This window comes from Aulonocara sp. 'chitande type north' Nkhata Bay, linkage group LG18, assembly GCF_057382095.1.
Source record: "Aulonocara sp. 'chitande type north' Nkhata Bay isolate Kocher_YH1m ecotype deep benthic linkage group LG18, A_spYH_male_GT1.1, whole genome shotgun sequence".
Lineage (NCBI taxonomy): Eukaryota > Metazoa > Chordata > Actinopteri > Cichliformes > Cichlidae > Aulonocara > Aulonocara sp. 'chitande type north' Nkhata Bay.
This window is the reverse complement of record NC_141361.1, coordinates 16,145,563-16,172,901: the sequence shown is the minus strand read 5'-3', so window position 1 is coordinate 16,172,901 and position 27,339 is coordinate 16,145,563. Positions and strand designations below refer to the sequence as shown.

The window sequence follows — 27,339 nt, the reverse complement described above, 5'->3', positions numbered from 1 at the left end:
CTCCATACGATCTTTTTATTCAGTCCCTGAATTATTTTTCATGTCTGCTGGCAAATAAATCACACCTGCCTCCCTCCTGGGTGCAAACTGTGTGCAAACATTAATAATGATGGTAATAATAAAATAATATTTTTAAAAAACTCTAAAGTCTGATTTGATTTTTGTCATGAGCTCCTACTGCACTCCTTCCCACAGGCCTAGGGCCTTTCTGTGTGCCATATCAAATGAATGTCGGATTAATTTCTCGCCTCATTAGTTTATATGGGGTGGATTCCTGTCTCAGTTTGTCCTGTCTTCAGTGTCCTGGCAAAAAAAAAAAAAAAGCAGCTAGTGGCTCTTTCTTCAACGAAATGCTGCCATCTGGTGGCTCGTTATGCTTCAGGCAGGTTTTTGGTGCCGTTTGAGCTAAAAATGTCGATCAGGTCTTCTATTCTGGGTCCTCAAGATTGAGGGCACATAGTGGGATAAGTGCAGGACCAACATTTAAAGATAAACGATCATGCAATTGATCAGCATCTGTCCTGATACACTGTATTTGATGGTTATTCGTGGCACGGGACTATTTAGCAGTTTGTCTAGCGCATAAAGGCAGTTACCTGCTTTATCAGAGCGAAAATGCAAGCCACACAGTTTAAAATCTGGCTTTGCGGCCTTTGTTTTTCGGCATTTAAGATCAAAACATACGGCTACGTGTGCGCTTCAAACTGCACAGAGCCGTCGCCTTTGCAATGTAAACGTCAGATGTGCAGGCAGTGCTGAGAAATTGCGTTTTTATCTCGTATGCACTCTGTAGGGCAGCTCTTATGATGCTGCCAAGCAGCGCTGCGCTGTGTGAGAAATCAAAGCGCAGGCGTCGAGTCGGGAGGGAGCCTATCTTGCGCAGGCTGGATACTGTACATGGCCATTGATGCTGCTGGATAGATGTAGCCCCCGATGTAAATAAGAATGGCGAGGGCAGCGGGTCTGACACGCCGAGTTATCTCTGCTTGACATCGGAACATCACACCATCGGGATTATATTTAAGAAGAAAGAAAGAAAAACGCGGGGTCCGTTTTTTTCATCTGAATCTGTCTTGACAGCTCGCCCGATGGTTTTCATTTGACACAAAGCAGACGGGCGGCTTCTTCTAATAAACACTTGGGAAAAACGGGTCATTATGACCTTAGTATCCTCCAGTAAAAGAAAACCATCGGATTGTTTTTACGCGGCAGCATTCTGCTTGCATCTTTTGCTTTGGATTTCGTGTGCCGTGTCCGGAGAGGGGGATCATCAGTTCAGCGTTGAGGTAAGATAAATGGCCTCCTACCCCCTACCACCACCACCTCCCCCCGACTCTGAGAATCATAAATGACCGTGCTCTCTCCTCCACATCGTCTGCCTCAGCGTGGAAAAAACAAAAAAACAAACAAAACAAAAACAGAACAGAACATGTATGTTGAGTTACCCACGCTATCCGTGGGCACATGCGATAAAGCATAACATGGAGACATTCCAAGCCTGTCAGGACAGCTCACGCACTGGAAAAAAAAAACCCTCATTTGTTGGGTGCAATGAAACAGAAGGATGCTCATTTCAGGTTATTACATTGCGGTTCATGAAGTGAGGTGATCCAGCCCACTGATCCAAAATGTGCACATATGAATGCACTGAGATCCGTCTATTTAAAGTACAATGAACCCAAAAATGCCTCAGCGCGTCTGTTGTATTGCTAGAGAAGCTACTTTTTTGACAGGTCATCATGAAGTGAGATGTGCTCTGGCAGCATCACAGTGTTGGAGGAGATAAAACATCTAATGACACAAGTTGCATAATAGGATTTGCTTCTTTTTTCTACCTTATTAATTGATGTCATTTCCATCCTCACCACAGGCTCCCCTCCCACCACTCGGAAGAAATTAAATGCTGAAGCTGACAGTAACACACACACACCATTATTCAATTTAATGGCTCAATGAAATCTTGCCTGATATCTCTCTGAAATCTGTGCCTTTGAACAAACACAACTCATACAGGAAACACACCACGGGAGAAACCGGGAAAAATAAGAGGGATAAAAAAAGGCGTTTAGCAAAGCTGAGTAAGGGACAGAGGCAGAAGGGAGGGATGGGCAGAGGAGACAGTTAGTCAGATTAGCTAGCTGGAACATATCTCATTGGCTGTGTGGTGATAGGGAGGCACCTGGTTGGTGTGTGGACAGCTGTGGATAGTGTGGGTGCCAAGCTCACTTTCAGGACTGAACCTGCCGGTGCCCCTGAATGATTCTCAGCTTCACCTCACTTGTTTGCATCAAATCACACTCTGGCTTTTTAGGGCAGGAGGAGGCAGGGCCACAGTCCTGCTCATGAACACTGACCGAGAGCCGCAAGACACGAACACTGACTAAGGTCAGCAGCAGGGATTCAGCTGCTTTTGTTTTAGCAGTGCTGTCCACACAAGCAACCCTTTAAACCCCAAAAAATGTGCTTGATAGACAATTTAACTAAATAACTGACTATAAATTATTGTATATGTGTGTTTTTCTCAAAATTAGCTTTTGATACTCTCAGGCATACTGTGATGTTAAATAAAACACTGCTGCAGCTCATTCTGTTATTTTATTTAATATTCAGTAGTACTGTAGCCAAAGGTTAGTCACTGTCTCTTGTGAGATGCACAATGAATGATGCACTTTCATATTATTATTATACTCCCACTTTTAATGTATTGTATACATTACAAGAGTTTGGTGGATATGTGTGTTGTGTGGTGAATCATATGCCTTTTGTAATATTCCCAAACTTGCAAAATGTGCAACACTGTAGTGTAATCTTTCCTGTTTTCCTCTCTCAGATCTGAGCTTTGGTCTTAAACCAAAACAAAATATGATGGCTCAAATCTTTCTCCTTCTTCACCCCTTGCAGGGATGGCTACAGAGGTATGGCTACCTTCCCCGCACAGAACCAGGCATGTCTGTCCTGCGATCGGCCCAAACCATGCACTCAGCTCTTGCTGCCATGCAGCGTGTCTACGGGCTCAATGTCACAGGGACACTGGATGAGAAAACCAAGGAGTGAGTGTATACATGTGTGGTGGACGTACTTGCGCAAACACAAACAGCTGAGCAGCACATGCACTTCCACTAGGCCATTAATGTCATGTTAATGCATTATGCTCCACTCGTTCATTTAAAATGCAGAAGGACGGACTATCAGTATTGCAAAGAATTAGTAAAGAGACAGAGATGTTTGTTTCACCTCGCGTCACCTCGCCTCACACAACCTCAGTTGAAGGTTTTAACGCTTCTCCCTCTTCTCATTTTGCATGATGATGCAGTGATATCACCCTGAGGTGAGAATTAAAGTTTTGCCTATGTATTGTGTTTGTTTTGTAGTTGTGACGTGGGTATGAATGAGAAACATGAAGGGCTGTAGTTTGGAGTAGTTTAGCGCTGTTCTGCATTCCTTATTTTGGTTCTGTGATTCTCTGGCACCTGTCAGGAAGAGAACTGCTGAGTTCACTTCAATGATTCCTGTTGTCTTGTGACGCAAAACTGAGATCCAAAGTTTTTTAGTCAGCAAACTTAAGTCACCTTCTCTTCTCTTCTCTTCTCTTCTCTTCTCTTCTCTTCTCTTCTCTTCTCTTCTCTTCTCTTCTCTTCTCTTCTCTTCTCTTCTCTTCTCTTCTCTTCTCTTCTCTTCTCACTTTTTAAGCTGGATGCAAAAGCCACGCTGCGGTGTTCCGGACAAATTCAGAAGCACGTCAAGGTCACGGAGGCGGAGATACGCTCTGACGGGACAGAAGTGGCAGCGAACACACATAACCTACAGGTGACAGACGGCTGAGGCATGTTGTCATAGGGAGGTTACGGATTCAGATCTGCTAGTGTTAATTTCCTCAGCTCTCCTCTGTCTCTCATCTCCTCCTCTTTAACCACCTGGGATCACATGCTCCGTGTTGTCATAGAGACCGAGCAAGTACGTCACGTGTGTGTGGGGGGCTCGCGCACAAAAATACAGTGATAATCACACATCCAGAAACACATAAATTAACACATAAATGTACCCATGTGTGCTGTGAGTATGTTTGCTCCACAGTTATAAATAACTTGGTGGCGAAACCAAAAAAACAAAAAAACAAAACAAGATCAGGCTGTTTTGTTTTGCTTTTTTTTCTCCTGTTTTTTGTTTTGCTCGATCATTTTCATAAAACAAAACGAGCCGTTTTGTTTTATGAAATGGGGGCTTTTCGCTCCCCGATATTAAATTGTTTGAAAATTCACAGTGTAAATTATCCATAATCTCAGCAGAAATATTTAAACACTCATCTTATCAGGCCCGATTAAGCCCACGCTTTTAATAGGTTCTGAGAAGAACCGATAAACGGGTCTTTGGCACAACTGCAAATTGACAGGTTTCTGCAGTAATAGACGATAACACTGGCAATTTATTCAAATCCTCCCTTCTTGCCTGAATTTGAATTGATGAGCCACCTCTCCTAATGGAATGTCAATCAGTGCTGAGCCAGTGCTGCCGCTGCTGACTGCACTTTATTCGTGAAAATGAACGGGGAGCGAGGAGAAGATTTCCCATTCCTCTCTGCCTGCCAGACACTGATAACGACTGCTGTGTTAAAAGTTCAGTAAAAAGCTGCCGGGCTTGAAATAGTTGTCAAGTGCAACTTTTTTTAAGGATCTTCTTCTCATTCTGAAAAGTGTGTGTGTGGGGGGGAGGGTGATCAGACAAATTAACAGGACAATGAAGCAGGATGTGTTTTATTTTCCTCCCTGAAGTTTGGAATTATATGCGATTTGTGTCTTTATCTAAACTCGGACTTTGCAGAGTATTTTTAGAGCGAGTTCCTCGACCACCTCTTCAGCAATCTTTTCACTTGGTATGCTTGTTCGGTTTCCCGCAGCATAAAAAATGTTACCCCGAAGGTGGGCGCCCGTGAGACTCACGATGCCATCCGGCGGGCGTTTGACGTGTGGCAGGGTGTGACTCCCCTACGCTTCGAGGCCGTTCCGTACAGCGCCCTGGAGACTGGCAGGCGTGACGTAGACATCACTATCATCTTCGCTTCTGGTTTTCACGGTGACAGCTCACCCTTCGATGGGGAGGGAGGATTCCTCGCCCACGCCTATTTTCCGGGCCCAGGCATAGGAGGAGATACACACTTTGACTCCGATGAGCCTTGGACGCTTGGGAACCCCAACCATGATGGTGAGTGAAAGGGAAAGCTGGCGTGAGGGATGAGACAAGGTGACTAAGACCGGCAACAATGGAGCAAGCAAAGCACAAGAAAGGAGAAGCTACAGCAAGGATGGGGAGGGAGGTGGGCAGGGGGGATTTTAAGATAATTAAAAAAAGAAGGGTTTTAAATGCTGAATGTTGGCAGGAAGGTATATAAACAAAAACTGCATGGAAGATGTGAGGAAAGCACAGAGAAATAAAAAAAAAAGAGGTAAATGAGGACTGACTGAAGGAAAACCATCTAAATAAAGATGGCTCGGCAGGAGGGCAATATGACAGAGATGGTATCACAGGGCATGAGTGTGAGGGATGCTTAACCAAAAAACTAAGAATGCAGAGATGTCTTTGATCCGCCCGTGCTCTGTAAAGACGCATCACTCCATCTGTCAGGATTTTGATGTTTTTTTGTGGTGTAATAAGCTCTTCACACGAGAGGATAGAAGGCCCTACTATTTTAAGATAGTGGTTGCTGGCTTATTCAGTTTTATTGAATTTGATGTAGCCCACTGGTATTTGTACCATTATATAATTTAATATTAATGATATTAGGCTACTTTGCTAATATCCATATGCTAAGTGCTTGCATTCTCCCATCCCATCCGGTTTATTGGGGTTGAGGGGAGGCAGGGGAGGGGTTACAGTTCACTTTGTGTTTGTTCTGGTAACCTGTTTGCCACCCATCAGCTCCTCTCCCTTTCTTCTCATGCCCTAATGGTAACTGTCTCAGGCTCCTGAGTTGAATTCACGTTCACCCTTGTGCAGCATCCCATGGTTATCCATTTGGAGTGCTGGGGCTGATTTTGAAAAGCACCCGTCTCAGCTTATGTGTCTGGAAAGCTTTGCAGCCTTTAATGGGCTTTCACAGCGGTGTAATTGTAAATGTTGCATGTTGACATGTGCGCTAATGGTAGCTCGGGCTTGTCTCCTGGGAGTCCTTATGGGACAATTTGGGTTAGGTGGAAGAGGCTGGTAGTGTTAGATAAATGGTGGTGGGGGTGGGTAACCTTTTAGCTGCTGGGTGACGGTCAGTCGCTGGTCTGTGCAGCGCTCCTGGCAGAGGGGGATATCATGTTGTAAAGGGCAACAATCTCCTGGGGACAGCTTCAGTCACAAGCTGTACTTAAATGGTGTACTTCTCTCTAAATCAGGTTGACACTATGAGCTGAACGCTGGCCATATGTACCAACTGTGACATTTTTATTTTTTCATTTGTGTGCGTGTGTGCGCGCGCGCTTGCATGCAATGGGACGTAGACTCACAATGTTTGTTTGCGCCAACATTCATATGGGTTCAGGTGCAATAAATGAGCGCTTCTTGCCCGATGCCCTGGGCAGCAATGTGAGTGTGTCCCTCCCCGCTCGCTGATGCTCTCATGTGGCTTATCTTCCTTTAAGTACTAAAAGAGAAAAAGTGCACCTGTTTCATATTTTACCTCCAGTTCGCTTTCCTTGTAACTTTTTGCACCACATTAGCTCAGTGGAGGTACAACTGGAGCAGATGGCAGTGAGTAATTATGATTTTCGCTGCTGATAAATTAACTATTATGCACTGAATGGTTAGTCTGTAAAAAAAAAAAAAAAGAAAGAAAGAAAAGAAAAGAAAAACTGTGAAAGCTGCACCTGGAGAATGCAAAGCCTTGAAAATACTTTGTGATTTTTAATCAACAGTAATCCAAAAGAAGCAGGATTTTAAATAACAAAACAATAAAAAGAATCAAATTTTCACATTTAAAATCCTGTGAGTAGTACTTGTTTGGCATTTTGGGCTCGATAAATGGTTAAACAATTATTGGATTTGTCTGCACAGAGCAGGTTACATATTGATGCTAGGTAATCATAAAAACTTTTTTTCACACAGTATTTTTTTCTTTTTTGTGAATCTAGTTTGCAGGGTGTCTCTGTACTTTTCACTTGTTAAGCTTTTGCACTGGTGATAGCTGTGGATGGAGACCTGTGTTTACAGGTTCACCTGGACTCAAGAGCAAACAGATTTTAATTGAAAAGGTCAAGAATCAGGGTCATCATACCATCATGAGTGTTAATACTGTTAATATTTGCCTGTTCTGTTTTATCATAATGTGTAATCTCTCTTTATTTTTTATGTTTTTGAACTTTTGGATTCTAACTCATGCCATCCTCTTCCTCTCTCCAGGTAACGACCTATTCTTGGTTGCGGTTCATGAGCTGGGCCACGCCCTCGGTCTGGAGCATTCCAATGACCCCACTGCTATCATGGCTCCTTTCTATCAGTACATGGACACTGAGGACTTCAAACTACCTCATGATGACCTACAGGGCATCCAGAAAATCTACGGTAACTTTCCCAAGTGAATTTCTCTTCAGAGCACGAGCTGAAAGTCTGAAAGAGCACGTAATCAAGACTCTTACGTCTTGTTTTGTTCCAACACTTCACTGAAGCTGTATAGCAAAACAACATAAATAGACAAGCGCTGAAGCTTAGTCACTTGCTTATTCAAATGCTGCTGCGTCAGTCATATTGGGTTCGATGCCAGTAAGCAGCATTTGTCAGCTGTTAAAGAGGGCAGCCAATCTATGCTTTCAAAACAACGTGAGTCCACTAATGCTCAGCCAAAAAAAGGATACAGTTTCCGTGCCAAAATAAAAGGCGCAATGGCCAAAAAGCTGTAAACTCACTGGACACCGACTTAAATCTTGATGAAAGTTTTGAAAAAGACGAATATAAAGGAATGCAGATAAAATACGTTCTATTTTGGGTTTTTTAGGTCCACCGGATAGAGCCCCACAGCCCACCCGGCCTCCACCCACAGTCCCACCTCCTCGCTTTCACCCTCCTTCCGACCCACGTAAACACGATCGCCATGCCAGACCCCATCGGCCTCCACTGAGTGCCAAACCCTCCAGCCCAAACTCCAAACCTAACATCTGTGATGGAGGCTTCAACACTCTGGCCATTCTCCGAAATGAGCTCTTTGTGTTCAAGGTAAAATCGGTCATCACATCAGAGCATTCTGGGATTTCATCGGTGGCGATAAAGAGCAGTGATGATTTGACCTTGTCCGTTTTTACAGGACCAGTGGTTCTGGAGGGTACGAGACAATTCAGTAGTTCCTGGCTACCCCATGCAGATAAGCTACTTCTGGAATGGCTTACCTCCCAAAATTGATGCCGTGTATGAAAACAGCGAAGGGAAATTTGTTTTTTTCAAAGGTAATAACAGCAACCGCTCTTTATTTTTTGTGTGTGTGTGTGGGTGTGACTGTAGTTCAGCTACTGGTAGTTAACACCCCCTTTACGTTAACTGGTCCTAAATGATCTGTTCATGGCATTAGGGCACCAAACAGTCTAATGACTGCAGGACCAAAAAATAATGTAGGTTTCTAAACATGAATGTAAATATGACGGTGTATTTTAGTCAAGGTAGGTAAAGAAAAAACTAAGCCATAAAGAGCAGGGGGGCAATGTGTGATACTGCACAAACAACCTCTAATAAATTTCTCGCAATTTTACCATTTTAGAACGAGACATCAAATATTCTCTGAGATGATTAGGTCATTAATTTCAATAAAAAGAAGAATTAAGAAAATGTAAGAAAATCAGAATCAGCCTTTGCACTCATCGCTACCGATGGCTGTTTATTATAGCTTCAGTGGCGGACCTAATCATATTATACTTTGCAATCAAAAGGGCCAGAATTACCAGAATTACCACAGTTTAGCGTGAACTGAGCCTATTTAGAGGAAAGCAAATTAGACGAAGTGACAGCTTTTGTGCGCGTGTGCCATTTCCTGTTTATTGGAGGCACCAGAGGTGTGATTGATTGGTTGATCCACACATGCCAAAATTGAAGCTATTGCTCCAATATGACAATAAATGTAAAAACAATGCTACGTTTAAAATTACATATGCTTTTGGGGCAAGGAAATGCATTCATATTTGCCAGGCTTTACTAAAAAAAACATTTTAGTGTAAAAAACACAAATTTATACAACAAATCTTCTTTATCCTTAACTACAATATATGTAGCGAACAGTTTGCCACTAAAAGTTAAACTAAAGAAATGTTCCTACCAATAAAAAAATGGACAAAATGTGCTTTTATTAAGTATCCTGGGTACACACCGGCTACATATGTGTATCTAATAATGTCTGCGATTTTGACTATGGGAATATAACATGGGATAAACAAACACGCCAGTATTTTTTAGTCATTTATGAGTTCTTAGGCATCCCAGAGCACACCTGGGTGAGAGTTAATCCATGGGTGTGCTCCCATACAGAATGAGAAATTCAGAGACACTAGTAAAGCTGCTCCTGTTTGCCTCTTTCTCACACACACATGCACAAAAGTCCAAATATGCTAATAGTCTCTAACAGCCTACCTCTTTCCACATTTTAAAAATACAACCCAACTATTTTTTTCAAGTTTTTAGGCTTTTAAATGTTAACATCTATCTTCCTTCTGTGTTTGTAGCCAAGCTGTTTACATCCAATTTTTTATTAGCAGCGAGCCACAGACCAAATTAGGCAGGATAAGCAATCCCACCACAATTTCTGCAGAAATTCCATATTCTGGTTAATTAAAATAATATTTTATTGCATACCATCACTTCAAGAACACTGGAAAGGGCATGTTGTGTTGGTATGTATATGTGTGTGTAAAGACCTGATATTCAAAGCGCAGAGAAAACGTTTATTAGTCCAAAGATTAATCCAAGATGGCCAGTGAGTCCAAACCACAACTAAACGCATAGAGAAACAGACATGCAGGTGACAGGCAACACAACAGAGCACAAATTAAAACACACAGCTATTTATACTAGGACCACACTGAGGGTTAACATGGTAAAACTAATAGCACTACATGAGTGACAACAGACTATCAAAATAAAACAGGAAGTTACTCAAGAAACCGCAACAAGACTTAAGCTTGACACAGAAGGACACAAAGGACAGAACGAGAGATTGCAGAAAATAAAGCATAAGCAGAATACTAATGGGAGCAAACAGGAACTGAAACAAAGCATTAAGGCACAAAATACAAAGGAATGTGAAAATCTGGGGAGCAGGGCAAGCTTTACAGTACATATCTTTCTTTTTTTTTACTGTAACAGGCGACAGTGAGGTTGTTTTGCTTTCTGTCTGGTAGGAGAACGAGTGCAGGTCCAGTGGAGCCGTCCGTCCACCAGGCAGATTAACATGACATCTGTCACTCTGTGGGATCAGAGTGCCTCATGCTTTATTTATTCACTCATAGGGACTTAACTGTGTGTGTGTGTATTGGTGGGTTTGTGCATGTGAGCGTCGAGCTACTTACTGCACAGCAGCCCTTCTTTGCTCTGCCTGAGGCATTTATGATCAAACTGAATTAAATGCAACAATAGCTTCAATAAAGCTCAACACAACAAGTCTCAGTAGAGTTGTCTTCAGAGCATCAGCTTGCTGTTTATTGTATTGTACTGTAGATAACACTGCATAGATTTTCCTGCTGAACACATATTCTTAAAACAAGGTGACATCTTCTGACTCTTGAAATTACATGAGCAGGGGAAAAAAGCCTCAATGAAAAGAAAGAAAAGCAACAACACAAAAGAGTTGAATGAGCTGAAAGCCCGTGGTGCTTTTTTTGAACTCATATTTAGTTATTTGCTTTGTCCCAGTGCAATCTAACTTTGCCCGTGTATTTTAGGAAACCGTTTCTGGGTCTTCAAGGACACAACTCTCCAGCCTTCGTACCCTCAGGACATCTCGCTGTTCGGGAGTAGCATGCCCACACAGAGTATTGAGACAGCTGTCTGGTGGGAGGATGTCGCCAAAACCTACTTCTTCAAAGGAGACAGGTCTGTGTAGATTATTAGTCGTGTAAAGATTTGGACAGAACTGAAACTGCTCAGAGTAAAAACACCATGCACCATGGGGACATTTGAAGGATAGAATGTTTTTTAACATATTCTATTATAGATAGCATATGATTATTAGATTATATATCTATTATACACTCATATATTGATTACATCACATCCACAGTGTGCCTTTTGTCCTGTCTCCCTTCCCTCACCCCAAGCCGTTCACAGCAGATGGCTGTCCCTCCCTGAGCCTGGTTCTGCTGGAGGTTTATTCCTGTTAAAGGGAGTTTTTCCTTCCCGCTGTTGCCAAGTCCCTGCTCATAGGGGGTCGTCTGTTTGTTAGAGTTTTCTTTTTCTATTATTGTCTTTACCTTACAATATAAAGACCGTTGTTGTGATTCACAACTATACAAATAAAGTTGAATTCAATTTAAATGTTTTAACCTTTATGTTACGCAGCAGATCCTAAAGACAAAAGAAAGCATCTTTTGTGCTTTCCTCTTCCTCCACTGCGATATAAGGGGAAGGTTTTTGGCTATGCTTGGTTTGGACACCTTTTGCAGCATTGATGGCCTGAAGTCTCCTACAAGTGTCCGTCAAGCTTGGCACATCTTCTCTTTTAAAAACATTATCTCTCATCCATCTTGGCAGAACAGTTTAAGCTCGATCAGGATTGTCAGTGAGCTCCCATTTTTCTAGTCTCTCCAGAAATGCTGTTTTGGGTCCAGAATTCAAGACGTGAGCTTTTGCATAACCTGGACCACTTTGGAAAAGGTGTCCAGTCCCTGTTGCTGAAAAGCCTCCTGACAGCATCAGGTTGCCACCGCTGTTTGACTGTGCAGATGGGTTTGTGGAGGTGGTGCTCAGTGGGCGGTTTCCAGCCTAGAATCATGGTGATATACTTCAGTCTTCAGTCTGTAAAATGTTGCTTCTCTGGAGTTGTTAAGGTACCTTTTGGCAAATGCCTGGTGGCCCTCATGAGGAATGGTTTGATTCAAAGTAACCACTTGGTTCTTAGTTAGCAGATTACTGAGTTTGATCTGTTTGGCCAGATCAAGGAACCGCTGGGGATTTGAGATTTCTTTGATTTGGGAACGATGGAGATTACTACCTTCTTTGATCTTAAAAGCTTTGCATCTGGACTGTTTGTTATCCTGTGCATGGATTCATGCAGAGTATAATTGGGTACCTGCAGTTTGAACTGAATTGAATCCAAGGATTCATTCCAAGACACCAAATATGAGAATCTGGTGTTTATCTGAGTGTGTTGCAAGTCCTAAAGTTTGAGTTTATGCCAGAGTGACTCACATGTTAAGCTGTCAAGTTAAATCATATCCTAAGAGGTCATAGGACGCTGTGATGGGAGCTGACTAAATGCTTTGTCATGATACTATCATCCCAAACCACAAGTTGCCACATTTTGACAAACAAGACATTTTGTCTTGAGCGTGATTTTATCTCTCTCTCTCCCCGCGTGTATGACAGGGAGGTGTTTGTTCTAATTCAAAGAAATGACAGTTTGCAGCGAGATTTATGTGCGTGAGCACGAGTGTATGAGAAGCACATCAATCACAGCTACTAGTGAAACAGATCTATGTGGCAGATACACACAGAGCATGGATGATTGATTTACCACTTTCTGTGGTCATGTGAAATACTTGAAGTCTGTTGCTGATCGTTAAATAGTCACATGGAAAAAAACGACATTTGATTGCAAGTTATAGATATGAGTTTGTGACAGTAAGCAGAAATCCAGTGCAGTGCTCTCGTCATCCCAGGCTATGATGTCTTTGTTTTCCTGAAGGTAAATGCTGAACTACAGTTATTGCTTTCTGGGCTTAGTGCGACTTTTAAGCAGATCAACTTGAAATGAAGGCCTGTTCTGTGTTGAACTGGTTGACCTACTGAGCAGTAGACCTATTTTCAGTGTTGCAGACATGTTGGTGAGTCCTGATTATTTCAAGCTAAACATAGACTTTGTCTCCCAAGTGGTTTTGTTCTACATTGCATAATTTATATCTTACACAAATAAACAGAGCTGTAGCATAAATTCAGGCAGGCCATGATGTCAAGCTCAGCATAATCCTGTCTGTCAGCTGCTTTTGCAACCCACTGTTATCCCAACTTCTCCTTTTAATGCTGCGTCTGATTATTATGTCTTATCCACTGATCCACTGATGGCTGCTTGTATGTGCATGATCCCTGCTCATGTGTGAAGAGTGTTTCAAAACATCTGTCGCCATCAGTATTAATATCTCCATCCATCCATCCATCTTCATCCGCTTATCCGAGGTCGGGTCGCGGGGGTAGCAGCCTAAGCAAAGAGGTCCAGACCTCCCTCTCCCCAGCCACCTCCTCCAGCTTGTCCGGGGGAATACCAAGGCGTATTAGCTCCAATTAGCTAAAACGTCAATGTCATTATTGAGGTCCTGGCCAGCAGTTCTTTACAAATCACTGCCACCCAACGCCTTTGTGAAGTCCCGATTAAGGGAGCTGTCGAGTAAAAGAAAAACTTAGCGACAATTTTTTAAAAAAATATTTAAGTGTGTTTTGAGGAAAGTAGTCCTAACTCCTTGTATGATATTAATGCCTGTGATGTTCAAGGCTACAGGGTTGTTAAAATGACAAATACATCTATTGTTTCCATTTTAAGTGACTAAGTGACGGTAACACAAGTGTGCTAACATTTTTTAATACTTATTATGACTACTGCACTAACTAACAGGTGTCCCTGAACCTCTGTATTGACTCTTTTTTGATATATTTGCCTGTCCTGTTGTAGATACTGGAGGTACAACGAGGATATGAGAACCATGGACCCGGGTTACCCAAAACCCATCACCATCTGGAAGGGCATCCCTGACTCTCCACAAGGGGCTTTTGTGGACAAGGCCAACGGTATGTTTGCATTACTGACTGTAAAATCTGTAAGAAATAACAATGTGATACCAGATGCCTGTAAAAGGTAATAAAAACAAACACAAAAACAGGAAGTTGATAAGTTTATGTGGCAATATCCAGTTTGTTTTTGACTAGTATGTAGTACTATAAAGTAGTGCAACCAGCTGTGAAATACATTTAGAGTAAGTAATGTGTTTTGAGTGGGCGGCGGGGGCAGCTGAATAAGACATGTTGATTCCAGCTGGAGACCTTTGGTGCATCTTGCAATCCATTACTTTGTTTTCCAGCTGTCTCTACACTGTTTAACAAATTCAAAATATCCCCAAAAAGTCTTTAAAAGACTGCCTATATCCCTAAATCCCCAGGTTTCACCTACTTTTACAAAGGAAAGGAGTACTGGAAATTCAACAACCAGCTGCTTCGCGTGGAGCCTAACTACCCGAGGTCCATTCTGAGGGACTTCATGGGCTGCGACAGCCTACCCGCCGACCCCGATTGGGACTGGAGCCCCACGGTGGTAGAGGAGCGCCACTATGACAACGGTGATGCAGACGTTGTTATCAAACTAGACAGCGCTGGAGGTACGGAGAAAGCGGTGGCCATTGCTATCCCCTGCGTTCTGGCGCTGTGCATGATGGTCCTCCTCTACACTGTTTTCCAGTTCAGGAGGAAGAGCACGCAGCGCCACATACTGTACTGCAAACGCTCCATGCAGGAGTGGGTCTGAGGGATTGTCACTGCACTGTATAGAAAGGGTTGTAAAGCTCTGATAAAGGTCTAGTTATTGCTCCAAGCCCTAAGTACAGTAATTGGGAGCGCTGTAAAGGGTACAGCAGATGAGGTTTGCCATGTAGGCAGATTTCAGAACTGCTCGAACTCGTGACATGCAAACTGCAAAGAAGTGAAACGATCAGCAGAACTCAAACGAGGACGGTGCTGGAGCCACACCTATGTCTAACTAATATGTATGTATCAGCTTTGACTTTTTCTGTATCTTGGAATGAACTCAATTAAGTGAGACAGAGTTAAGCTTGTGTAAGTGGGACCTTTGTCTATCCCCATCTCTGCACGCCACTTAAAAAGCCCCAAGCACTAACTTCAGTGGACAAATTAGATATAGGCTTCTACTTTGCTTTCATTTCTTAATTAAATTGCCCTGAGCTGTGCTTTCCTTAATTTAGGGTCCCCTGTAAAAGATTATTCATTGTGCTGCGGATTCACACACGAACCAAATATGACCTTTTTCTTCCAAAGAGGATTACTGCTTGATGTGTTGTTTTTGATGGGATTTTTTTTTTCCCCTGCGTGGATCAAACTTCGTGGACCATACTCTGATTTTCTTTTGCCATGTCTATTCATATCCACCCGTCTGCTCGCTAATCTGTTGGGATAAGACGCAGCCGTTAGAGGTAGGAATTCAAGACTGTTGTGGAGTCTATCTCCAAAACAGGGGCCAAAAAAACCTCTCTGCAATATTCATGAGACTGCCTTAACCACACATTGCTTAAAGTTCCCTTTGCTCTCTTTCTCCTTTTCTCTGGTCCAGAGAGTTGAAGATGCTGAGTGAATTCCTTACTGCCCAGACGTTAAAGCAGTATTTGAGGAGGTTTATTGTTCTTGAAGTGTGCTAAGCTGTGCCTGGTGGAAAGTAGGCTATCAGCTTTCATTTACTCCATCACCTGAGGGTATGAGAGAGGAGGGCGTTTGTTGTACACTGTAAAAAACAAACAAACAAACAAAAAGGCACAAATGTGCGGGTAATTTACATTGTGCATTACCTGTTTTTGTTGTTGTTGTTGTTTTTGGTTTTACAGAAGTTTCCATGAACGGTAAGTGGTAAAATCGAAAGGTCATTAAAAAAACAAACCATGAGTAAAATATAAATATGGAAAATTAATTCATTTTAAAACCGTACATTGTACTGCATTTCTACTATTTTTTTTACAGTGTATGTTTGAGGGAAAAGAGGGGTGGATACCCACATTATAGATGTACTGTACTATTATTGAACTATTATATTGAACAACCAACAACCTGCATCCTTTTTACCTGCCCGGTTTGGACAACAGTACTCCAAACAGCGTTAATCCATATATTTTAAAAAGCTTTACAAATCCATGTTTTTTTGGTACAAGGTTTGTAAGTTTACATAATATTTCATATCGAACAAAATAACTTGATCCACCTGTTTTTTTGAAGACAACATATTTCTTAATAGAAGCAAACAATCTCTACTTACCACAAGCACAACACGTATCAGTGGCCAGTGCTGTTGCCCAGATTGCTCCATCGTCTCACTACTTTGTGCAACAAGGTTTTGATGCACAGCACTGCTGTAATCAAGAAAATATGTCTAAACATGCAGAGGAATTAAAAAGCAGAAATAAAGACACTAACTTATTTTGATATTTGAAAAAACTCTTAACCAGGTTTGTCTGTGTTTTTAAAACTCAGGCTGTTTTATGCAATCTAACTCTTGACTAACCACTATACAAACACTATGTTACATTAACAATTTACTAATCCCAGTTTATAGAACTAATAAAAAATGGAATTAACAGGATTATTTGAAAAACAAAAACAGCTAAATTTAATCTAAAATATTTCTCATATACAGTATAATATGTGTCATTTAATATATGCATAGTACATATATAAATCTTATGAATTTAGGAAAACAAAACAACATAAAAAGACAGGCTCTCTCCGAGGTGAGATGGAGCCAAACTGAGCAAAAGCTTTTCTGTCACCATATAATGTGTTATAAATGCAATACAGCCTGGATCCTAATTAATATGTCGGTCTGCCATATATGTAACGACGGGGTTGTGCGGCGTAGCATTTCTCAGAGTATGCCAGATGATCCATCTCCATTCATGATGTGATTTCAGTTCTTTTTGCTACTCTTTTACTTGAAATGGTCCTCGGCACCAACTGTACAGGATATCTTACATAACCCTCCGCTGATATTGAGGCAATGCCATTTTATAACATATCAGATAGGGAATTTTAGATTGAAAATGTTCTTATCTTTGAATGATCTACTGAAAGGTACATGTATGGAGCTGTGATTGATGGGTTAAAACCTTTATTATACATAATTTGTAACAGATACAAATTAAATCTTAAATAAGGGCAATGCATGCCGTGTTTAAACTAAGATGTCATTCTTTCATAGCCGTTGCCCGTGGGTCATCCTCGTACCAGTCTTTCCCTCGGTATTTAGATGAAGTGGTTGGTCAGACTTGGATTTTTTCTGCTCAAAGCATTGGCAGTCATGCTATATGATCCATGTAAAAATGGCTAGCTTCCTTCTCTGTCCTTGCTGTTCTAGTTTTCATGCAACAGTCAACAGTAATGAAAGAAAATGTAAAGACAGGAGCAGCTTTGCTTTCCCGAAGCAGTGCTAAATCGCTGTGCACATCAGTCCCTGTCGATCCATGATCAGGTTGAAGCAAAAGCCTTTGGCTCAGTGTCGTGTATGATGTCTTATCAGTTTGTGTGTTTGTGGTGAGGATCTGGTGGCGCCAGAGCGTGTGAAGTGAGGCAGGTCAGTACTGTATTTATTGCCGTATTTATTCCTGTGTGCTCAGAACCTCAACTCTCGCATTGCATTGTACTGAGGGCAAGAAATTGTCAATAAAATGGGAGTGAAATGCAATATTTTTTCTAGTCTCACAGCTACTAAGTAATCCTTGTCCTTCTGTTACTGCCTAAGCAACAAACCATTTCATGTGGCATATGGTTTTCCGTCTTTGAGAGGGAGACCAAATGTTTAAAGGTTAAAAACTCTTCAGTGAACTTTGTCATGCATCAAGTGAACGAACCGCTGGACTTTTTTTTAGATATGTGAAAAGCAGAAGGTCACAGCGCGTCAACATGTCCTTGGTTGTCCCCAGACTCCTGAGTGCTTTTTTTAAGGTCTGCCTTGACACATGCTGCTAAGCATTAGGGCTAATTTAGAGTGTCATTAAAGGAAGTGGATGAGGCTGATTAGACAGCAGTCATTACACCAGAGAGGCAAGAGACGAGGAGCATTCTGCAGTCACTGCAGTCTAGATGTGATAGCCAGATGCAGTACATGCCATATATACTCCAAGGCACAGTGTATAAGAAGTAAACATTTGGCATAATATGTATATATATATATATATATATAAGCCAGACTGTATACTGTTTCCTTCAGGCAGTTCTGTTTTTAATCCATCCATTTCATGGATAAAGAACATGCTGTGTGTTGTAAATAAAACAAGTGCATAATGAACGTGTCCTGTTATCACGCTCTCACACAAACATAACCCGTCTCTCCATTACAGCGACAGCATGCAAAGGCACATTTATATGCAGCATTAAAAGATAATTTATTTAAGAAACTGGGATTCAGTTTTGCACAAGATACATTTAGCATGTCTGAAATGAACAGTGACAAAAGCAATCAAGAAGACTCAATGTTCCAAGCTTTTAGGCCTTGATTTTGAGAAGATTAAAAAAATCACATTATTAAAGCTATTATTAAATCACTGACGATGGCACATGCAGGATAAGGAAGCCTACTCAACATGTAGCCTTTTGTGTGGGACTCTCCGCTTTCTTTCAGAGTTACAATAGAAAAGTGCAGAAAATGTTCTGGTTCAAATTTTCCACATGTTAGAATTAAATGTTAAAGAAGGTAGGTGCTTATTTTCTCTGAGTTTCAAGTGTGGAAATACCTTGTTTGTATCCATTTCCTGATTTTAGGAAATGGACTGACCTGAGCTGCTGTACTGGGTTATGGTCTCACCACTGGTAAAGATGAACAAACTCCAGTGTTAGAATAGGTGGACAACAAAGGTATGATTTTCATAATAAAACATGTCTGTCTCCGATATATGCAGTAGTGATTCGTGTGATGGTTAGCATCATCACTTCCGAGGAAGAATTGATGGTTTGAATGAGAGTCATTATAGTTTTGTGTTTTCTAATTAGTTTGTGTGTTTTAGGGTTTGTTTTTTTTATTTTAATTTTCATTAGTTTCAGTGTTTAGTCATTTTAAGTATTATTGCATAGAGGCAAGATTTAGTAAAATCAGTACAGGTACCACAATCAAAACACAACTACTGAAAGCAGTTGACGCACAATGTTTTAGATGTCAAGAGTCTTACTAAACATGTCGTAATAACCTAATAAATACTGTGAATACACTACCATGTCTATAGACTGAGAAAAACAGAAGTAAAAGAAAGTTTTATTAATATAAAACCAAATTACAACAACAGTAGCCTCAATGCACTTTGGATTCTAAGGTAAAGACCCTACAATAATAGAGAGAAAACACCAACAACCACATGACCCCCGATGAGAAACACTTGGCGACAGTGGGAAGGAAAAACTCAATTTTATGAGTAAGAAACCTCCAGCAGAACCAGACTCAGGTAAGGGCAGCTGTCTGCCATGACCAACTGTGGGTGAGGGGAATGAAGACAAGACAAAAGCGTGCTGTGGTACAGAGAAAGAAATGAATCATAACTACTGATTAAATACAGAGAGGTGTATAAAAACATAGTGAGTGGAAAAAAGGTGAGTAAAGAAGAAACACTCAGTGTATCATGGGAATACCCCCAGCACCCTAAGTCTATTGCAGTGTAACTAAGGGAGGATTCAGGGTCACCTAATCCAGCCCTAACTATATGCTTTGTCAAAAAGAAAAGTTTTAAGTCTAATCGTAAAAGTCGAGAGGGTGCCTGTCTCCAGAATTCAAACTGGGACCTTGTTCCGCAGAAGAGGGCCCTGAAAGCTGAAGGCTCTCCCTCCCATTCTACTTTTAAATACTCTAGGAACCAAAAGTAAACCTGCAGTGCTCTACTGGGATAATAGAGTATGTGAGGTGTTTAAAATAAGATGGGGCCTGATTATTCAAGTCCTTGTATGTGAGAATAAGTCTTTTAAACTTGATTCTGGATTTTACAGGGACCCAATGAAGCGAAGACAATATAGCTAATACCTTCTCTCTCCCTGTCACTACTCTCACTGGATCAACTGAAGAATTTTCAGGGAGCTTTTAAGGCAACCTGACAAGAATAAATTACAAAAGTCCATCCTAGAATGCATGAGCTAGTTTTTCAGCATCACTCTGAGTCAGGATGCTTCTCATTTTAGAGATACTGGACAAACAGAAGAAATCAGCCCTAATTTAATATGCATTATGCTTTGAAGGACATATACTGGTAAAATATTACTCTAAGATTCTTCACATTGTTATTAGAGGCCAGGGGAAATGCCGTCCAGTAACACTGTGTAAGACTAAGCATCTGGTTAGATACCATATTTCTAAGATTTTTAGGGTAGACTACAATTACCTCAGTTTTATCTAAATTTAGAAACAGGTCTTTATGTTTATGTTTTCAAAATATTCCAGTTTAAGTAACTGGTGTTTGTCTTCTGGCTTCACTGACAGATAGACCTGGGTATCATCTACATAGCAATGAAAATGCATGCTATACCTTCTAATAACAAAAACGTAATGGAAGCATGTCGTGTAAACAGAACTGGTCCTACCAAGGAACCCTGCAGAACTCCATATCTAATTAACCTCTGTGTGTGGTGAAGACTCCATCTGTCTATTAGACAAATGTGATTCAAACGACTGCAGTGCCTCTTTACATGGCTCAATTATTGTCTCTTTTAAATCACGACCTTACCAGCTGACTTACAGAAATGAAAGCACTTCACCATAGTTTGCTTCAATAGATAACTGAAAGGTTTAACCTTTAACAATAATAACATTCTTTCTTTTTTTTTTTAAATAAAAAGTTTAAATTCCTGGTTAGAAATCCTTATTCAAGAATCCAGAAGTGATTTTCTTTTTCTAAAGGTTTGGCCAAAATAAAAAAAAGTCATATTTATTACTGAAAGACCCAGCTCATATTTGTGTATGTTGACTGTTGGAACACTAATACCTTTGACATTAGAAATTGTACTTATTTTAAACAGAGTTTAGAAGTGAGCATAGAAATTTTTTACCCTTTCAAAGCAGATGAAGAACCTCTGAACTGTAAAACTCAGCAAAGCTTATACGTGAAGGAAAATAATTGCTGACCAAAATACACAAACTTTCCCTGAATGCTTGACATTTACAGAGAACAGTAATTCCTGTCTATAGTTCAGACAGCAATTACAACACACAAGCTGCAAGGTAGTACATTTTACGCTTTTCACAACTATTTTGCTGGGTGAATACTTCAAATTATTATAAATTATTATTAAATAAAATAAAATAATAATTATTCTTCTTTAAACCATATAGGAGTGTAATTAATGTCAACAGCTTAAATGTAGCACAGATCACAGGAGCTATGAAACAAGCCACTCCCTTCTATTGTGCAACTTTATAACTGTGAAGTCCCCTAATCACACCGTCTCCTATACCCCTCACTAAATTCTCAAACCACCTAAACAGCCTCAATTGCCATTTCCTTCCCAACAGACAGACTTCCTTCCTGTACCTTGGGTGTGCTTGGAGGTGACTCTCTGGTCTTTGGACTGTTCCAGACCCAGTTCTCTGGGACAGGGAACTTAGTCTGTCCAAGTCGAAGCCCATGGGTGTGGGCTCTGCCCCCAGATGCTCACCTCTGCCAGAAGGTGCCCCACTTTCCAGTGGACACTCTGCACATTTTTAAGCTGATTAATTAGTGCTTCCGTATTGCTCATAGTGTGCTGCAGGGGCACTGCAAGGACACACAAAACCCCTCTAACACAACAAGACAGCTGTGGAGGAAGTAAACATGTCAGCCCCGAATAAAACAAGCAGCCTTCAAGCAAATCAGCAAGACACAGTACCTCTCAAGGTTTTATTACATTTGGGCCTGTTCGCATCTGAGTATCGCTTACATCAGTGCTGCAGGTGTAATTCTTTAAAGAGAATAAACAAATACTGCATGACCTGGTTTCACTTTCTCTAGTGGGAGACTGTTTATGAGTTTGCATGTAAGTGTGAGTGCTGGTATTTGGAGATGTGTGTGGCTGTAATAACCATGGCCTGTCATGGCTATGTTGTGTGAAATCACACGATTATTCGATTTCACAGTCGGACAGTAGTTACTGGCAAATAACATGATTTCCCTTAGCGTTACATCTTGTGATTCAGCAGTCCAGGGAGACATGTTTATACTTGATACTGTATAACAAGTGATAGTTTATCCCATGCTCCAGGTGAACAGGAAGAAGGTGGATGGATTATTACATTAATAGACATTAATGGTCATTAAAGGTCAAAATAAGTTAATGGCAGGGCACTTGGCAGGGCAGGTAACTCGGGTTTGATTCCACCCCAGATCATTTCCTGATTTACCTTTTCTTTTAATTGCTTGTAGGTATGATCATTAGTAAAAGAGTTATATAAAACTCAGCAGCATGTATCCTTTAGAAATCCTGTTTACTTGCATTTTAATTGCATTTTAATTTGGCACAGTCTGTTTCTCTTGGACTCACCAGACTTTTTGAGGCTGGAAACATTTACTCCAAGCACTACAACATACTGAGGGTTGAATTCTGCAGCCAAATTTCTACCACGTTGCTATGTAGCCTTCAGAGATAGTTATGGCTCTAATTTTGTTCATTACACTGAAGCTTTTATTAACACATCGGTCTTAATAACAGTAACATGGCTGTGAGAGCTGTGTGTAACTGTTGAGCTTTAAAAAATTACGCCAGTCACCTGCATGTCGTTTTCCCTTATCAAAGATGTTTAAGACGTCTAATTAGAAAAAGCAATATTTGCGTCACTTGCTACACAAGGATGACAGAGCAGGGCCACCTTTCATTACAACACAGACCCAGAGCCTGTAAATCAGTTGGGATGGGATCTTTTTTTAAACACACACAGCCTGACAACCCATTCTTTTTAAATGCAACAGTGCAAAGTGAGTTTCACCTGAGCAATAGATCCTTTACACTTCTCATGCCTTACACATCCAGATTATTAAAGAAAAAAGGGAGCAAATAAATGTATTTTTATGTGTAGAGCTAATTTTAGTAGCATGTCTTTGGCATGATAAATTTGCTCTTTCTGTGATAATACCATGGAAATGGGAAACTGCTCCGCCTCAGTAAAATAAAATGACAAAAATGTGTTCAAAATACTGAGGAAAACTTTAAGATGCAAAAGCTGCTCATGCACAAATTTTGCTGTTAGGCTTGTTTGTTTTTAGGTCATGCCTGAAAATGCAAAGTGATGGCAGAAAGACATAAATGAGAGGAGGTGCCTGTAACTGCAAAACCACCCCACGAACGAACCAGTCTGTCTAAATGATGATTTCTCTGTTGATGTTGTAGTGATGTTAAAAAAAATAAAGAAACATTTTAAAAACACATCAGACCTCATTGAGAACAGAAGGCATGTTGGATATCATTACAGACATAGATACTGGGTAGCATGTTAGGAAAAAAAAAAAAAAAAAAAAGGATATCTCTCTGTCTGAATTCCTGCCTGACAATGTTTGGAAATGAAACGACAGATGGTATCCTGGAGGATCTCCTTCCAGATCTGGACCAGGGCTCGCTGGTGCAACGTGGCAGCGTCGGACAGACTGAAACATAATGTCCCAGGGGTGTTCTATTAGACTTAAGTCAGGCGAGCGTGGGGCTAATCAATGGGATCAGTTCTTTCATCCTTCAGGAACTGCCTGCATACTCTCGCCATGAGTACGGGCATAGCTGGGCACCAGCTGGAACCCAAGGCTTTCATCCTGATACCTAATGGCAGTCAGGATCCTGTTGCTTAGTATGCATCCCTCCATGGATATGTCTCCAAGACCATCACATAACATAACATAATGCCTGTCATGGCTGCTCTCATTTGTAAAAACCATAGGGCACCAGCGGTGGTCCTGAAAATCTGCTACGGCAAATGCTAATTGGGCTTCACAATGCCAGGCAGTGAGCATAGGGCCTAACTAGAGGACATCAGGTCCTCAGGCCAACCTCATGAAGTCTGTATCTGTCTCTGGAAGTGCTCATCCTGTTCCTCCTTGCACAAAGGAGCAGATACCAGACCCTCTACAGCCTTGTGCAGCTCACCAAAAGGAACTCCATGTTTCTGGCGATGGTACATTTTGATGGAGGAGTTAGACGATGTGTGCAACCTCAGCAAGGTCCAGGTATCACCTCATGCTATATAGTAGAAGTGATACTGAGCCTAGTCATATGAAAAATTAGTGAAAAAAACAGTTGGAAAAGACAAAACTGTTCCTGTTTAGGGGGTTTTCTCATTGTTGCCCCTCTAGTGCACCTGCTTTTATTCCATTAACACCAAAGCAGCTGAAACAGATTAACAATTTCTTTGAGCTGAGTATCTGTGTGTTTGGTTGGTGTTGGTTATATGTCAGTTTTTTCCTAAACAAATATTGGGAGATTCCCTTTATTAATCATAAATCATAATGAAGTTCATAACATGCGTTCGTCAGTTTCACCAGTGTGTCAGCAGTTGGAGGAGTGAGTGAGTGTTAGGTGCAGAGTGTTATGTGTGAGGAAAACCTAAAATAACCAGGCCGCAGCCAACCAAACAAACTTTTAGATGCCCAGGGAGACTGGCCAGGTGCTCCCAGTTGTAATAATTAACTCCACCTACCAGGAAGCTCTAATTTGCCTCTATGATATGCGAATGCGTACGAGTTCTGTATTGATCTGTTTATGTACTTGAATGACTTTCCAAGCCCAGTCTACTTCTTATGGATTCAGCAGCATTCTTAATAACAGCCAAAGTTACAGCAACGTGCCCAACCTGCTGTCAGTACTAGCCAGGGTCTTTTTGAATAAACACATACTATTTGATTATTTGGAAGAAGGTGGAACATCCTAAATAATTCATTTTGATTCTAGTAAGTAAACTCACCTCTGCATTGGACTTCATGGCATTAACCAACTACTGGTTTTGCCTGGGATACAAACTTGCCACCTGAAAAGCCTGATAAAGTACAGAGAAGAAATTACTTGGTCTAATCTTCTTTTGTTTATTTTCAATGAGGCTCTACAATCTCTTCAATACATCTTTACAAAAGCAGACTGTCACTGCCCTCTTCTGATCCTCACAGTGTGGATTAATACAGGATAGTAGAACTGGGTTTTCACATTAGTCACTGTCGGCTGTGGTTTGACTTGGGCAAATGAGAATATCCTGATTAAATTTACTCTTAGGCCACGTTTAAGCTGCGGCGATGGCTGATAGTGCTGAGGACAGGAGAGGACATGATTTCATCATGCAGTTAAAGTGGAGCAGTACCCGTGAGGCTCAGACAGCCACTGCCTTACTTCTCTCAAACAGGACGTCTGAACGTGACACATTTAATTGTGAGCGATTCAGTAATCACATGACATAGCAACAACCATTTATGATTAGTTGTGATTTACAGTCCTGTTTTGTTTGTTTGTTTTTTCCAGGTGAATCGCTGTACAGTCATGGTAAAAAAGTTCAAAGGTTTTACATAAAATGGCATAAAAATAATCTCATCTTAAAATTTAAATACATCCTCAGAACACAGGAAAAATTACATTACATCAATATTTATTCAACAAACATGAAGCCAGAATTCAGAAGCAGAGTGTCAAAAATTAAACATACCATTACAGCTTCCAATGGCGTTAAGAGGGTAAGTAACAGCCAGGACATCAGCAGCTTATATAAAAGCAGAAGTTTTGGCATTTGGCTGGTCTGAAAGGAGAGGAGGAGAGTAACACAATGCCAAGGAGGAAAGACATTAAGCAACTGTTTTTACCCAGCAATCTGGAAAGGGTCATAAGGTCATTTCCAACACATTTTGAAGTTCTTTATTATACACTGAGAAGGATTATTCACATGTGGAAAACATTCCAGACTGCTGCCAATCTTCTTATGAGTGGACATCCCAGTAAGTTCACCCAAAGGTCAGACAATGCAATGATCAGATAAACTGTAAAAAACAGGTGGTGGCAGTGTTTTTATAAGTCAGTCCTTTAAATCAAGTAAATAGGACATAAAACATTATTATTTTAACCTTCTTCCTATACAGGGTCATCCTGCTTCTCTCGTATTCTCATATCCAGTGGCTCCAACCACCGCAGCCTCTAAAACTGGCTGACAGGTGAGTATCTTTTATAAAACAGGAATGACTTATGTGAATGTGCATACTGCTGCTCATATTTGCACACTGCTTTCATGCATACACACTTTATCTTTCAGACACACACTCACACACTGATAGAAGCATCAGAGGCAATTTGGAGTTTGGTACATTGCCCAAAGACACTTCAGCATGCTGACTGGGAAGCAGCGATTGAACTGCTGACCTTCTTAATAGACCTCCTGAGCCACAAAATCAACTGGGAACCATCATGAAAGTATTACAGTATGGAAAAATAATTTCCATAAACATTGATTTGATTTTAGTAAGAAGCCTCATTTACTTATGGTAAATGGCCTGTATTTGTATAGCGCTTTTCTAGTCCCTAAGGACCCCAAAGCGCTTTACACAACCTGTCATCCACCCATTCACACACACATTCACACACTGGTGATGGCAAGCTACAATGTAGCCACAGCCACCCTGGGGCGCACTGACAGAGGCGAGGCTGCCGAACACTGGCGCCACCGGGCCCTCTGACCACCACCAGTAGGCAACGGGTGAAGTGTCTTGCCCAAGGACACAACGACCGAGACTGTCCAAGCTGGGGCTCGAACCGGCAACCTTTCGATTACAAGGCGAACTCCCAACTCTTGAGCCACGATCGCCCCTACTTATGATGAGAGCATTGCACTTTTTTTAAAAAAAAAGTGCAATTTTAAAATCTGCGCTGATGTGAGATCTGGATCCGTAGCTATGCTCTGTAAACCTGACTCATTTTGTCAAATGTATGATGTTTAAGGTGTAACTTGTCATACCTCAGTATTTTCCTCTGGTTACCTTTCCTTAATGAAACAGTCTCCTTTCTACTGAGAACATTTCTGTAGTAAATAGTCCAAATCAGTTAAATTCAATTTTATTTATACAGCTCCAAATCACAACAACAGGTGCTTTATATTGTAAGGCAAACCCTACAATAATACATACAGAGAAAGCCTCACAATCGTATGAGCCCCTATTAGCAAGGTGACAGTGGGAAGGAAAAACTCTCTTTTAACAGGAAGAAACCTCCAGCAGAACCAGGCTCAGGGAGGGGCGGGGCCATCTGCTGCTACTGGTTGGGGTGAGAGGAGGTAGACAGGACAAAAGACATGCTGTGGGAGAGAGACTGAGCTTAATAACAAGTATGATTCATTAGAGGGAGGTCTATTAACACATAGACAGTGAGACAAGTGACTCAAGAAGGAACACTCAATACCCCTCCACAAAAGAGGGGCCTGAAAACTGAAGGCTCTCCCTCCCATTCTGCTTTTAA

At 41.2% G+C, this 27,339-nt stretch overlaps 1 protein-coding gene across 2 annotated transcripts; it reads left to right on the top strand.

Moving 5' to 3' along the window:
- Positions 1-851: 851 nt before the first annotated feature.
- Positions 852-18,587, top strand: mmp16b (matrix metallopeptidase 16b (membrane-inserted)). 2 transcript variants are annotated; one of them, XM_086271001.1, is made up of 11 exons: positions 852-1,286; positions 2,902-3,050; positions 3,314-3,328; positions 3,691-3,807; positions 4,895-5,199; positions 7,381-7,542; positions 7,973-8,190; positions 8,279-8,417; positions 10,896-11,046; positions 13,835-13,950; positions 14,319-18,587. In XM_086271001.1, the coding sequence occupies exons 1-11, from the start codon at positions 1,158-1,160 to the stop codon at positions 14,678-14,680; spliced, it is 1,863 nt and encodes a 620-aa protein (XP_086127127.1). In that variant the 5' UTR covers positions 852-1,157; the 3' UTR covers positions 14,681-18,587. The 2 variants fall into 2 exon arrangements, with proteins under 2 accessions (XP_086127127.1, XP_086127128.1); XM_086271002.1 differs by lacking the exon at positions 3,314-3,328.
- The last annotated feature ends 8,752 nt before the right edge of the window (positions 18,588-27,339 follow it).